Source organism: Mugil cephalus, chromosome 6 (assembly GCF_022458985.1).
Source record: "Mugil cephalus isolate CIBA_MC_2020 chromosome 6, CIBA_Mcephalus_1.1, whole genome shotgun sequence".
NCBI lineage: Eukaryota > Metazoa > Chordata > Actinopteri > Mugiliformes > Mugilidae > Mugil > Mugil cephalus.
In genome coordinates, this window is record NC_061775.1 from 9,104,844 (window position 1) to 9,119,550 (window position 14,707).

Consider the following 14,707-nt stretch of genomic DNA (forward strand, 5'->3'; position numbering starts at 1 on the left):
TTTCGTGAGAGTCGGGCCTGCTCCGTTTCAGACCATGGCGCCACCAAAGCGGTCGGGGGCTACTGCAAAGGCCGCCGTCGCCCTTCGTACCAGCGCACAGGCCGAAGCGGTGAAGGTACGACACCTAGCGACCACTGCGCGCCTCCTTCAGGTTGGCTCCATCCACATTCTCCCTGTTAGCGAAAATCTTTCAAAAACGAACTGCTCAGACGGAAAAACAAAAATACAAACAACAGCAGCAGGTTTGTTGCACTTTCAGTGACACATTTTATTATATTCCACCGAAAGAGAGAGGGAAAGAAAACAGTCGCCGCGTGGTTTGTCCTCAATATATTGAAACAAAAATTAAAAATAAACACGGTAATTCCAGTCACCATCACAATGAATGTTAAACAAAAAGGGTGTGTCGATAAATGCGAGTTAAAAGAGGATTCATTAAGAAAAAGCAGTAGTCAGCCGCCATGTTGCTCTCCGTGGTTTGATTTATGCCAATCAACCGCAACAGGTGTTTCTCATCACCTGAAAGACTGACGTCACCGGTTGACGTTCAACATGGCCGACAGTTTGTTTTTGCTGTGTTTTTATGGCCGACGGTTTGTCCCCGCACAGAGCAGCACTGCAGCGCTTTAACCATGTGTTTACCGCCCTGTGTGGGAGCTGCTCTCCCAAGTTTGGCTGCATTATTAAGGGAAAAATAGTCGAGTGCAGAAAGATAAACTCAAGTGAAAGTTGTCATAGTCACCCATATCTGTTGACAAAACAGAACCTTAATTTAATTTACAACCATAACTCTTTAAAAAAGTGTTTCTCAGTACCGTTATCTTAAACAGACAATCTCATCTGACAGTAAAAATAGTTTCATTAAGCTTTGTCCATTTAGGATGAGGCTGTTGTGCTTTATTAAACACAGAGGGAATACTGTATCATATTAAAAAATTATCATTTCTCTTAAAATCCCAATATTAATATTTAATGTTATTTGCAATAGGAGCCCTTTTTATAGTCCTGCCGTTGTGTTAAACATTATGCATTTGTTCATTCGCACACAACAGCAACCTGCAAAACGTGTCACAGGCTATTAAAACGTCACCAACTTGTGCGTAGCGCGTCCGCGATGTAAGTCAGCAGTGCGTATTAGTTGACACCGACCACACAATTTCATGAGATCAACACTTGATAAAACAGTAGCAGCTTGAACACTTTAAAACGTCTTCATGTTCCCTGTGAGGGAATAGGCTGTGTTGGTTGTTCAAACGGAGTTTGTTAGGCGTACATCGCCAGCAAAAACGGGAGTCAATTCTTCTTTGTTCTATTCATTAGTGTAGGAAGTGGCTGAGGTCCTCGTGGATCTCCGCTTCATCCCAGGGCCCTTGTATGTTGTCCTTGTGCCTCTGCAGCCTGACTAGCAGTAAGGGACAGAGTAATGTGACGCTCCCCAGGGCCAGGGCTAAGAGCACAGCTCCACCTGGCGACTGGGACCCGAGACCTCCGACCCCTCCGACACACACTCCCACGCACACTGCGGTAAACTGGTTCGGGGCGTTGTCCCTTAACCTCTGCAGCAGGCAGGGCCACAGGGCAAACACCAGCAGGGCACAGCTGAGCATGGCGAAGGTGTGCAGGGCCCCCGGTAACCTTGAGGCTAAGCACACGGAGGCAAACAGGGCTGCATTTAAGGAGAGGCTGCCGGGAGGCGAGGGCTTAGCGTAAGGAAACGACACCAGGTGGGCCAGCAGCATCACAGCGGACATGGCGTACACCGTGTCCGTACTCACAGACTCTGTTAGTGTCTTGAGAACTGGTGAGAAGCCGAAGGTGAAGGAAAGGAAGATGGTGGCGCTCTGTAGATCAGCCAGGTGCGTCCGAGGCTCGGTGCACGTTTCAACTTGGGACGTCAAGACTTGGTGTAATCCGTAACCCAGCAGGGCGGAGACGAGGCTGGTCCCCAACAACATCTCAGGGGACAGCAGTCCCTGCAGGGAACCAAACCGATTAATCATCTATACTACGCAGTAAAAGAACAGTTGAATCTACGAGAACTGTACCTGCTCCATGTAGAGCCAGAGGGTGATAAAAACGGCCACACATGACAGCTGCTGCGCTACAAAGCCTGCTTCCTTCACCACAGCCCAGTAGCGGTACTGCCGGATGCCCTCGTTCCTCCTCAGCTCTTCCAGGAACCGCTGGTCCACGTAGTTATCGGGGAACGGCTGGCATTCCCACAGCACCTTCCTCCAGGGCACAGCTGGACCTGGAGCTCCGTCTGGCCCCATCACCCTGACCACACACACAATTAGAAAACACACCATTCATACATCAGCATCAAAGCGGGTCAGGCTTACTGTGATTACCTCTTGAACTAATATGCCACATATTTATAATAACTGACCAAATGGAAAGCTAGCACTGAAGAATACATTAAATATATCGACAGGAAATTAGGTCTAACTGGGTCATTATGCAGACGGCGCTATATTTTATTACGAGTTCTCCACCTAAACACAGCAGATCTGAATTAGCTTCAAGCTTCGGACTGAATCTCATACGAGTGAACTCTAAATGAGTTCGTCGACGGCTCTAATGGCCTAATGACAAATAACACTAAATCCTATATTCAGTCCTTAGTTTGCTGACAGGTGAGTGGATACATTCTCACGTAGGGTTTGACAGGTAGCCCAAAATGAAACTACCGGTATTTCCGGTTTTTACGCCACAATAAAACCAGACATGTCGTGTACACACGCGTTAATAAACCCTAATGTTGTAGGACTTAACCGTAATATCACCGTAAATATTTAAAAAGGGTCCTCCACCCACCTGGAAAGGGACTTTGTTCTGCTCCGATGCTACAATCTCATCTCGTCATTATCCCGGAAGTGGAGCACTTTCTCGGAGCTCACAGCGCCCCCTGTTGTTGGAGTCTTTGAGGATAAGATGAGATGAGATGAGATGAGATATGCAGCAGATATTCAACATTCAACTTCACAAGCAGTGCACACAGTGCACATATGGGTGGACTAACAAAAGAATAGAATATTAAAAAATATCAAAAATATATAAGAAAGTTATATTACAACAAGCAAGGCAGTTTTTACGTAAAGAAGTGGGTATGTTTATGAATATAAATGTGCATTTATGTTCACATATCTCCAGTGACGGGGAGAACGGCAGGTTTAGGTATTTCATATTGTGTAGTTGTGGGTCTTCGGGGAGCAGATCTGGTTATAGTCTGACAGCAGAGGGGAGGAAGGACCTGCGGTACCGCTCCTTTGCGCAACCATGCATGCTGCACCTCTGTCAGTTGTGAACCGACTGATTATTTTTCTCTGTCAAGGTGCCTGTGTTGAACATACGCGGTCCCTTCTCTGTTGAAATGATAAGACCCAGTCCACAAACCAACATGGCTACAAGGTAAGATGAAATCCTGAACTTCAAAATGCTCAGTGATGTTTTTTTTTGTCATTTTAAAATGATCCACACTTCTAATGCCATCTTCATCAGTCCATCTTCTATCACATAACAGCTTCTCAGTGTATGGACCACTGCCTCCTGTCCCCCAGGCCACCAACGCTGTGTCAACATCGAACACTTTGGTATATTCTGTTAACACAATGAAACTCAAGAATAGAATTAAGTAAAAAAACAAAAAAACAAACAAACAAAAAAAACTTGTAGCTAAGAATTTATGATAGAATATGGACACACAAAGGTTTCTGTATCTCTTTTTTACCAATCTACATACAACTGTTAGTTTAAGATTAGGTGTTTGTTACATATCTCCTGTATTTGACTTTACAGATAGGATCTTGCCTCAGCAGATCTGGATTTTCCTCTCGGGGTCTAAGAGGCCAGTAGGTATCTTGAATCAATGTGTAATGTGAGGATGATCAGAGCAAACCAGGACCATTACAATTACCCTTTCTTCCAGGTGTCCATTGCACTTGGCAAGGGCCTCTGCCCTACAGGAGTGTCTCATCATCAGACCTCTGTACCAACAAACTCAGAAGACACCAGACAATGCAACGGCTCTTTGACCTAGAACGAATCGTTTCATCTGAGCTGCAGCACAGTCGAATAAGCTCTATATACAGCAGACACACAACAGAGCACAAAGGTCAGAAAAAAGTATGTTTGTTTATTTTACACACATTTACATCTACACAGGACATTAGTTGAATAAATATCAAGGTCCCTCTTCCCCCCACTTGTTACTGTTACAGCCCATCAAGGTAGTAAAAATAGTCTTCAGTTTGTGGTCTTTAAAAGTGTGATCTCTCTCTCAGTAATATCAGTAACTTAGAAACACTTCTTAAATGTCTTTTTTTGATAGAATTTTGAAAGAACTTTAATAGTTAGTTTTATTACTAATTGATCAGTTAAGACTCTCAGCATACAGTTAGATACCACAGTGACACCAGCAGAAAAGAGGAATAAACACTGAGGCTGAGGCAGGGCATTTCTCACAGACGTCCACAGTGTGATATAAGCATCTATTTTTAAAAGTAATCAGAAAACCTAGAATTGGGTTTTCCCCACCTCACACATAGAGCAGTGTAAACTATGTAGGCAAGAACTCACTGTATGATCTCTATCTTACAGCACTGGGCAAATTCAGGAGACGGTGACATGGAGCTTCCAGTTATGAGCAGCAGCCAGGTTTCAACTGTTGAGCTGAATAAATACCTATAAAAAAAACTTAACCACAACCCACTGTAGAATCTAAGTCGAATACAAGCAACTGATGAGTTAAAACTTCATATCTGGACCAGCTGTCCACCCATTTCTGTTAGGTCCACATAATCCCCTGTCCAATAAAAAAAAGCCAGAGGCAAAAATGTTAAATTAGTTCATGAGAATACAAAAAAGCTGTGACATTATAGGCAGTGCAACGATCAGATGTTTGTCATGTTGGCTTAAAAAGTTTGTAAGATCCACTGATATCGAGATTTAGACTGCTGACATTAACAAGGCAGTGGATGGCTTGTGCAACGTAGTAGTGGTAATGACCTTGCAGGTGTCTGTAAGACAGAAATAAACTTCTGTCACTAGAGAGACAAGCAGGCTGAACATCTTCACACAGTGCGTGGCTGTAAGCGGACACTCGGCCGCACCCGCCAGGATTCACAGAGCAGGGTGGCATAGCTGTGGCCGAAGAGAGTAGTACAGTAGTCATTAAGAGATCTGGAGGTGGCCCACCTCCCGACCCCTTGTGTGCCAAAGAGCGGCATTAGCAGAACTGCGTCAACACTTTTAGGTATTGACATGAAGAGAAAAGTGAGGCTGAACTGTAACAAAACAAATGTTCAAAGGCATCAAAACGGGCTCAGCTGACTCAAAACAAATCACTAAGGCATCTTAGTTCAACTCAAAACTAATGTATGGGGAAGACATGCTGACAGACCGTGCCCCTCGAGATCATGTTTGGCAGAAATATTTTTTTCTCATACATTTCTTCATCTAGTTTAACTTAACACTCAAAAAAACACTTCCAAATTTTTTTTTTTGTCAATTGGCAACTAGGCCAATTAGTATTTTGATTATTTCAGGCTCCGTTAGAAAAATAGTTGCATCGTAAACATACTTCTTATGTCACTTTCTGTAAAGAACGACAGCGGCTATGGAGGACCATAAAACTTTGTGTTGTTTAAGAGAGACAGAGGTTTTTTTTCCTGTAACAAAGACAGAGGTTGCATATAGAGGAACGGACAGTCATAGGATTGGGATGATTCTCACTGTGAACTGCAGACCAGATTATCAGCTGTGGTGTGGGGTTGCGAATGTCTCTAATGTTGTATGTGTGGGTGCATATGTATGTGTACTTATGACATCTTGCGTTAAGAGTCTTGAGATGAGCTGAAGAAATCCCACGTGTTTGAAGTATGTTTCTCTCTCCTTCCATTTTCCGTTCATGCGCTGGCGTTATGTACGAATTTTCCTCTTATCTTCAAACAGCGAACGGACCAGGTACACCTGAACCGTCGACACCACCATCATGACAACAAGATTGACTATGGACCAGAAGTTGACCCTGTCAAAGTTACTCTCCTGGAGGTTTCGGTCACGAGCCTCGAACGCTCGCAGCAGCGTCTGGATCTGGGCACTTTTACCCAGTCGAGACTTCACATTGTTGATGGTGTCCTGAAGGAGAGGAGAGAAGCAGGTCAGAGTGAGGGAATCTGACAAGAGAGCCAATATGAGATCGTCGGTCTTGCTCTAACGTGAATCTGATTTACCAAACAAAAAGCAAAGCAATCAAAATCAGAGTGGGATCTCCAGTTAGTAAACAATGCAGCTTGTGTGTTCCATTCCCAACGTGAATGCAACTTCCTCTGCAGCTGGAACACACATTTCCTGCTTCTTACCAAGTCATGCCTGTGTGACTTCTGACACAAATTAAGGCTGTTTTTAGTCAAGGGGCGGTGCAGGCTACTGTGGTGCAAGCTGAAACAATTGGCTGCCCTCGGCCAATAGGTGAGAGTTCGTGACATTTTTATTCTTGTCACGCACTCGCTATGACTTTGCCTGTATGTGGTGGCTTGCATGTTAGTTTCATTGGCAGCCTGTTGGGTCACTTTGTACCCCCCCCATGTCAACCTGGGAGCATAAGTGGCACCGTGACAAATATTTCCATGGCACACAACAGAACGACAAAGTCTAAAACAGCAACTGACAATACGATCTACTGATCTACATATCTAGAAGGTCTTGGAAATCAAACTGCATCCTCACCATGATGTCTTCCAGCTTCATGTCCAATATGTCCGTCCCATGGACGTACTCCTTCCAGTCGTTTGGGTCTTCATCCGCGTCCATGTTGTCCAGAATCAACTCGAAGAAGATGAGCTTCTCCGAGACCGAACTGAACGTGTTGTCAAAGCAGAACATGTAGTCCCCATCCTCGGTTTCTATGCTGGAGGGACACACGAGTAGTAAGCACCCGCACAGTCAACCGAGTCAGTAGCTTCACAGGTGATCCGGGTTACTCACGTGTGGACGCCATCGGACTTGCGGTAGTCGTTGAACAGCTCCTGACCAGAAGGAGAGAATATGGTGAAATCTACATCGAGACCTGCACCATCTAATACCTGTGGGTGATGGGAGGTTGGAGATAAAAGAGAGGTGATTAATACATGTAAGAACACTGACATTTGAATTGACTTGTGATATAATTTATTTCATACATTAAAATTGAATAATTTTCTCTTCTCAGGGTCTCCTTAAGTCTCCAGGGGAAAAGATAAGCCCAGATGTAATAAAAGGTAATAAAAAATGCTCCAATGTTAGCTTCCTTACTAACTTGTAGGCATACTGGAGACATCCATTGTCTCGTAATCTGCACACTGACCTGCCCAACAGGTTCCCAACCATAAGGTGTGAGCCACGTAACCTTGCCGGTTTCTTTTTTTTTCTCTGATTACTTGTTACACGTTAATATCAGATACATGTATGTTTGAATATCTGTTAATTAACAATCACAATGTACAAAGAACGTGAACAGTACCCACAGTAAAAAAGGGGCGAAGCGTCAGGTTTGACAGCTTATGTCAACGCTGGCTCTCACTTGGAGGTTATTAGTGATTTGACAGTTAATGTTGGTTAACTCAGCTAGCTAGATACTTTCATACAATGTAGCTGTGAGTATTTGTGACCTGATATTCAATCTCCAGAGAGGCATCCTTCTTCATGGTCTGGTAGAAACACTCCTTTCGACCAGCGGGTAGAGTGAATGTGTAGTCGTTGTCCAGGGACTGAGAGAAGGCAGACAACACCACAAACCTCTCCGAGAGTAGCGACACAAACACGGACAGGACACACAGAAACGCCGGGACTGGCTCCATAGTCAAACATGCGTGCTTTAAAGTCCAAAACAACCACAGCAGCTGTACAGTGGCCGGCCACAGAGTTGGAAAGCAAACCGCGGGGGAGTTGGCTACGTTCGTCCAAAGTTGACTCCTGTTGAAATCTTCTTCTTCAACTCAGTTAATGAAGAGTGCCGACAGCTCAGGACCCCGCCTGCTTAAAAATCAAAGCTTATATTTAGCTTTATTTATTACTAATGTGTCGAATTAATTCGCTGCAGCATTTTAATTTAGTTCAATATATTTCTTTTTTTCATAGCACTCATCGTAGGTTATTGATTAGATGTAATGTTGCCGGCATTATTTACGGCCGCCATGTTGAATTGCACTTTGGGAAATGTAGTTCTTTTGTTCCATGTGAGGTAAACAGGAAAAACCGCAGGGTACGTGGGAAGGACCAAACCGTCAATTGAAAATTATGTTTCTTTTTATATCAGAGATGTAATTGACAGAGACCTAAATCAAATCCAGTGTGTGAAGACGTGACTGACAACGTTTAAAGATGTTTAAACGTGTGCAGCGTTTTTTTTTTTGCAAAAACTGTTTTCTTTCCCCTATTCTGTTCGCCAGATTTAAAGGGCCATTTATTCAATATAATTATCAAACTGTCAACATGGTGTAACTATTTATGATGATATAATGTGATGTGTTGTATTTTTTTCAGGATTTTAAAATGACGATAATATATTTCACTCTTTGAAGATATTTTGCGATGCTGAAGAAAAAGTACATCGTGTTCGTTTCAAACCCCGAAACACATCCCACGAACTTCAACCTGAGCGAATTTCAATTTTAATAAAGGTCTTCACAGTCATCATTTCAATTGGACAGTCAGTCGCTCGCTGGTGCAATAACTGTAAATATTGCGTGCTTTAATGATTTGCTTATCTTGAAATAGGTGACGCGTCGTGTCTCACAGTCACCAACTCATCCTCAGCCCGGGGGGGCGTCGTTGTTTTAATCAAACCGTGTTGCTACGTCTCTTCTGATTGGTCGCCGCCGGCCCATCTCTGATCTGATTGGTCGGCGAGGAGCGGAGGTTGAACTTACCAGGAAGCAGCTACGGCTCCTCGACAGCGGAGCAGAGGCTGGTGAAGCTGAAAAAGAGGCGGACAGACGGACGCAGCCGCTCCGTCCGCACAATGATCAGCAGCCTCCTTAAGTCTAGCTTTTATCCTACAGAAGACAACCGTTTGTTGTTGCTTTTATTAAATTAGGGCAGGTTTTCGGCCAACGTAGAGCGGCGGTGTATTGTGTAGCCGTGATAAATTAGAAGAGAACTCAAAAGAGCGAGGATGTTGGTCCCCGCGGGAAGATAATGAAGAGGCTGCGCGTTTTGTTGGTGTGCCTCGTTGTAGCTCTCCTGTGCTGGTAAGCCTGACACAACACCCGAGATGACACTATTAACGACATGTCGGACAAACAGCAGTTATAACAACAAGCGAACCACGTTTCGTGATGTGCACACACACCTGGTTACGTCGCTTGCTCGGTTTTGTTTTGCCGCATTGACATAAGACAAGAGTCACCTCTGCTACACAGCTAACAGCATCAGCTTGTTACAGCGTGGGGTGCTTCTCTGACCTGGAGCTCAGGAGACGTGGTTGTGCTGACGTTGGTCATGATCGATTGATACAGCTCGTCGTTTTGAATGGTATCGGGTGAGAAAGTTAGGTAGCCAGCTGTTGAATACCAACATGGCTAGCTAACCTGAAATTGCAAATGTTGTTTGACTGGTGGGTGTTTCATGACCAAAAAACAGTGATGCTGAGATTGTCGTTTCCTCCTTGAAACTTAAAGCTCCGGTTAACCTTTGTTTCAAGGGAGTTTATTTTCTAAAAACCAAATCCAGAACATAATGTAATCAAATACAAAGCACAGGGAGGAGAGATTATTGTCCACCTATGGTGTGAGCAATGAATAACTAAACATGTTATTATGATGTGAAACAAAGAAAGAATATGTTACTACAATAATCATTGGTTAAAAAAAACAAAACAAAAAAAAACACGATGAGCAAGAGTTCACTGTGTGTGAAGGTAACAAAAAATAACAAAACATCCTACACAGAGATGAGAGATGTATCAGAGATGTGAATGCACTGCAGTGTTAAATAATTATTGTTGTCCTTCTCTACAGTACATGTGCACAGAGGTGACGTCTGGTAGATTAACGCAACTCATGAATTTGTTTTAATTCCCACCGGCACGAAGCCGGTAACATTACACAGAGTTTGTGGAATGGGATTAACAGTCCAGCAAACGTGCCACCTTTATCCAGATTGGTGACTCAGTAGCTGCCCACGATTCAGCCAGTTGCCTGCAGACTTTTTTTTTTTTATCCAATAAATAGATTTAAATCCTCTGTTTGTAATGTTGCAACCAATCCGCTCTCCTTGGTTGTATTGCATCATTTCAGATGTTTGCGACTCTCTTTTACCATAAAGTTTCCACCTCTTACCGTGTGTTACCAGTGTAGAGCGAGCAGTGATTCGCTAAATGTAACATAGTACATAATGATCATATTTATTTCATTTGCGCTTAACCTTTCTGATAATTGCTTTTTTCTCTGTTTTCTCATAGCATTGCAAAGCATTGTTTGCGTTTTTATTGATCACACCGTGGATTCATGTTATGTAATGCCCTCATTAATAAATTAAACTTTCTTGCTAGTACTTAGACTGACACGCTACCTTTGTAGTGTTTATGCTTTTCTAGTTTGGTACAGTATTTGATCAGACTGAAAAGAAAAAGACCTTGTTCCTGAATTCAAAAATCAAAACCGACGATAATAAATTCTCTTCTTTTACTCTGATTGTGTTGGTTGCACCTCTTCTCTGTAAGAAATGATCACATGTCTACAGAGTAAATATATCCGATGGATATTTTGCTGTTTTACTGCCTTCTTCCTCTTCAGAGACCAGATACTGGCCGAGGTATCAGCACATCTGGTGTCATTATATTCATAAAACAGAAAATCTCAATTTTAAATTAAACTCACAAGTGGCACGGGCCTTGCAGGTCAGTGTTGTTTTCTTGCCTAAAGGACTGGTGAACCTTTTCACTTTCCCACAAATGAACTAATGGCTGTGCCACCACACGCACAGACTTCATTACTAATGCAAACTCTTTTTAGCGTGCTGCTGTCAGCCTCTCACTCCTCCGTGCCAACTCTCACACTTCCCAGCAGGAAGAGAGAAATGGGGAATGCAGTTCTTGCAGTAATCCAAAGGTTTCCAAGGCAGCAGTGATTTTAGGCGTTAAAAGGAGGCTCTGTGTCTAATGGCTGGCGGATAATGATTAAGGAAGGTTTTGTTGTCATGATTCACCTGGTCTTCTTTTTCAGATAACCACGTTTTGGTTGAATGTTTGACATTCAGGGGCCATGTTTTCATTTCTCATGCCGTGCGTTTTACTTTGAGGCTGCTCAGCTACGGAGCTATGAGCTGTAGCGCTCGGAGACGCTCAGCAGAATGTGTCCCGGTTGCATCCCGTCTGCCCCTTCACCCGCGTAGTCAGCAACAGGGTTCTTACTGTGCGCACGCTATGCTAACTCAGACTGTTGACATCAGCATCGCTGGAGAAAGTGTGTGCATGTTTGCGTGAGGGTGCGCGTTTCCAGTCCCGTTGATTGTCAGTAATGATAGCCTGCAACTGAGTTTTAGCTTCTTCCCATTTAGACGTTAACTTTAGTGTCTGAGAGCGGCGCTTCAGCGTTTACTGCAGGTTACAAACTGTTAGAAGATGTTGACTTTCTGTCAGACAGTCTTTCTGGTAATTGCATATTATTTAAAATCTGCGGAGAGCCCCACAAAAAAGGACTTTTCATTTCATTTTTACATGCCCAAGAGATGGCGTCTTCACTTCATCTCATTATGTCCCTGTGTCATAGGCTTATTACTTTCACAGCCATTTGAAGATTATTGTTATTAGGTAATAAGATTAGGGCTCGTGAGATATCTATGCAGCAATATAACCAACAGGAGATTTCCTTCAATATTCAGTTATACTGCGGAGACTTTTAATCATCCGTAGCTTTAAGTAAACTAGCAAAGCGTTACAGTTCTTTCGGCGCGCGCGGATCAAATGAAGTCGGACGTCTTGGTTGTGGATTAGTCTTTTTTATGGAACTGCATGAGCGCAGTTTTAATTGCTTCAGGGTACCGTGTCGTTTTGTTTGCTTCCCTGTGTTTTGACACCATCCTAGAAAGAGAAGACCACAGGCTTTTTGATCGTCCAGTTTGTTTCCTATACATATCCTATGTGGGCTTTCACCCACAGTTCTCTGGAAAATAAAAAGATGCGCACAATAGGCGACATATCACATATGCCACCGGGTAAATTCCCATTCATCATGCACGGATGCACACATACTTTGATGAGTTGTGAATGAACAAAGGCATAGAAATATCTCCCTACAGCGTGCTCCGGTGTTTGGACGCTGTCCTTGAACACCAGCTAAATGCCTGTTTGAAAGCGATGCAAAGAAGGAAGCCAGGGTATAGCTGGAGGACCCCCTCGTTAAAAGAACTATGTGTTCTGCCCACATCGTAAAAGTTCCCGTTTTGAGGCGGCTGTTGCATAAGAAGGTCTTCCTTGTGTTGCTCTCGTGCGGCAGCGTCAAGGGTTGTCACGGAGGACGCTGGTGGATGCTCACGGCACCTGTGGTCTGCACTTAGGGCAATGATCAAAACAGAGAGGACGCCGTGTCTTCATGTTTTTTTTTTTTTTTTTTTTTTTTTTTTGTATTATTTGGCTGCAAGATTCCGAAAAAAAAAAACATGGTAGAAAACCTTATTGAAGTTTATCCGGAAGCACATCACCTTCCAGCTATGAATTGGATCCAGCCGGCTTGCTGTAACTTTTATGTGCTTGTTATGTCATCCGACTGACGTAATTTACAGCATGAGTCCACACACATGCTTACTTTCCCCCCTCTGTCCATTTAATTAGGCTTTGTCTTCTTGCTGGCCGTGTTCTTGCGGCCGCTCTGCCTGTGCCTCGTGAATTCTGCCTCCAGCTGAGGGATAAATGCGGAGGTTTAGTGGGAACGTTCCGACTGAGTTCTTCTTGTCATTTTCATATCGAGTATCAGTTGATCTGAATCAATACTCAGTATAAATGCTTGGTCGGAATTTATCTCCGTGTCAGTGAGATGAGCCTCTTTCCTGTTCTCCCGTGCACGGCGCTCAAAGTGTCGCCGCATGTCACAGCAGTATTTCTGTGTTGCAATGATTTCTGTGTAAGTAGTTTGTGTTCAGCATTTTTCAGCTCCTGCTTCATCACGAAACTCCACACAGCTGACTGTTCAGCAGCACGATTACAGAACCACGCCGACACGCCAGCACACAAGTTACTGTCCGATTGGTTGATTTTCCTACTTATCATTTCCTTCATTAACATTTTCGTTCCACATATCTTAACTCCCACCTGCACGCTCATCTATCTCTGGACCCGTATCTTTAACTTGAGGAATGTAAAGCATTGATTAATTATCAATACAATCAGGTTTCCAAAGACTCCAGACTCTTTTCATTTTGTCAGCTTTCAAGATAGAGCGTCTCCTATTCAGAAGTCGGTTAGAAAAACAGATTATAGCCAAAGTAACACGAGTCAGTCCCTTATTTGATCAACACAAGAGTTTAAACTAAAACAAACGTCTTGAGAATTGATCACATTGGAAACAGAACACGTATCAGTATGTTTCACTTTGTATGATTTCATCTGAATAACTAAAGAAGAAAGAATATCTGAAGAAAATGATTGATTTTGACTTTGCGTGGACCGGTGTTTGGCAGGGCCGTGAGACCAGTCTTTCTGTTGTTGCTGTGGCAGACCAAGGTTTAGCCCTGCTCTAGTTTTATGTGAGGAGACAGAGCTGGACTGGCACTCCAGCGCGCACCATTGTTCCTGCCCAGTGGCCATGTAGACTGATGAGCACACAGAGCTCTCTCGTCTGCGTGCCCTCCTTTGTCCCAGCTGCACAACCCTCTGTGCTAACGCCTAGCGCCGGCTCCTCTTTTAGCAGTCGAAATCTGTGATAGATTAGGCCCTGGATGAAGCGGGCGCACCGCTGAATCTGAGGAGCAGCAGCCGTGTCACAGGATCAAAACAATCCTCGTTTCTGATCGCGACGACGAGCGATAACGAGCGATGACGATGCTTGTGGTGAATGCGGCAGGAAAAAACACCTGGTTTTTGTTTCCCCCCTTGTTAACATGAACGTAGCTGCACTCTCTTTATTAATGTTTGATAAAGTATTTTCAGTAAAATGTGAAGGACGACTCTAGCGCCTTAAACGGCATGAAGCTAGTTAGTCTGCCTTGAAAATGAAAAGGGACTTTGTGTCCTTGCTTTCAGTTTTGTGTTCACCCTCCCTCTTATTTCCTTTATGCAAAAAAATCATTTCGGTGATCTGTTTTTATGATTTTATGAGCTAAACCTCATACACAATGCATAACAACATGTTTGTTCTCGGTTACAACCATCATTAACCGATGATCGTTACTTTTCCTTTTATTTCCAGCAGCAGGAAGTCCTTCTCTGAATCCTGTTTCTCACCTTCACTAATATTTCTCTGCAGTGAGAGCTGAAAGCCAGTAGCCTGAGGCTCTGGCAGGTTAGAAAGAGTTAGAAAGGATATTCTACTGTTAAGTGTGTTAGTGAATAATATTCACAGGGTGGGTAAACCGACGTCAGCGAGCCAATGTGTTGCTGCACATGTTTGTGCCCGTGAGAAGACGTCACGACAAAGGCAGGAGAGTGCATTCGTTTGACAGCTGGGTGTTTAGTTTGAGCTTCTTTTATATCTTGAACTTCTGTGCTAAGTGGTTCATCAGGTTCTAATTG

The 14,707-nt window shown here is 43.6% G+C and overlaps 3 protein-coding genes across 7 annotated transcripts in view; 1 reads left to right on the forward strand and 2 right to left on the reverse strand.

The window, feature by feature from the left end:
• Nucleotides 1-243: 243 nt before the first annotated feature.
• pigc (phosphatidylinositol glycan anchor biosynthesis, class C) lies at nucleotides 244-2,887 on the reverse strand. The gene is made up of 3 exons (XM_047586472.1): nucleotides 2,818-2,887; nucleotides 2,046-2,277; nucleotides 244-1,973 (listed from the first exon to the last, which is right to left on the reverse strand). The coding sequence occupies exons 2-3, from the start codon at nucleotides 2,271-2,273 to the stop codon at nucleotides 1,317-1,319; spliced, it is 885 nt and encodes a 294-aa protein (XP_047442428.1). The 5' UTR covers nucleotides 2,274-2,277; nucleotides 2,818-2,887; the 3' UTR covers nucleotides 244-1,316.
• Nucleotides 2,888-4,115: 1,228 nt separating this feature from the next.
• On the reverse strand, nucleotides 4,116-8,100 carry tmed5 (transmembrane p24 trafficking protein 5). The gene is made up of 4 exons (XM_047586474.1): nucleotides 7,650-8,100; nucleotides 6,988-7,085; nucleotides 6,730-6,910; nucleotides 4,116-6,138 (listed from the first exon to the last, which is right to left on the reverse strand). Exons 1-4 carry the CDS (start codon nucleotides 7,836-7,838, stop codon nucleotides 5,920-5,922), a joined length of 687 nt encoding a protein of 228 aa, XP_047442430.1. The 5' UTR covers nucleotides 7,839-8,100; the 3' UTR covers nucleotides 4,116-5,919.
• Nucleotides 8,101-8,948: 848 nt separating this feature from the next.
• Nucleotides 8,949-14,707, forward strand: part of suco (SUN domain containing ossification factor) — a 35,789-nt gene continuing 30,030 nt past the window's right edge. For all 5 annotated transcript variants that reach the window (XM_047588345.1, XM_047588346.1, XM_047588347.1 and 2 more), the window contains exon 1: nucleotides 8,949-9,230. In XM_047588345.1, coding sequence (XP_047444301.1) covers nucleotides 9,178-9,230 — 53 coding nt within the window. In that variant the 5' untranslated portion in view covers nucleotides 8,949-9,177. The remainder of the gene's footprint in view (nucleotides 9,231-14,707) is intronic.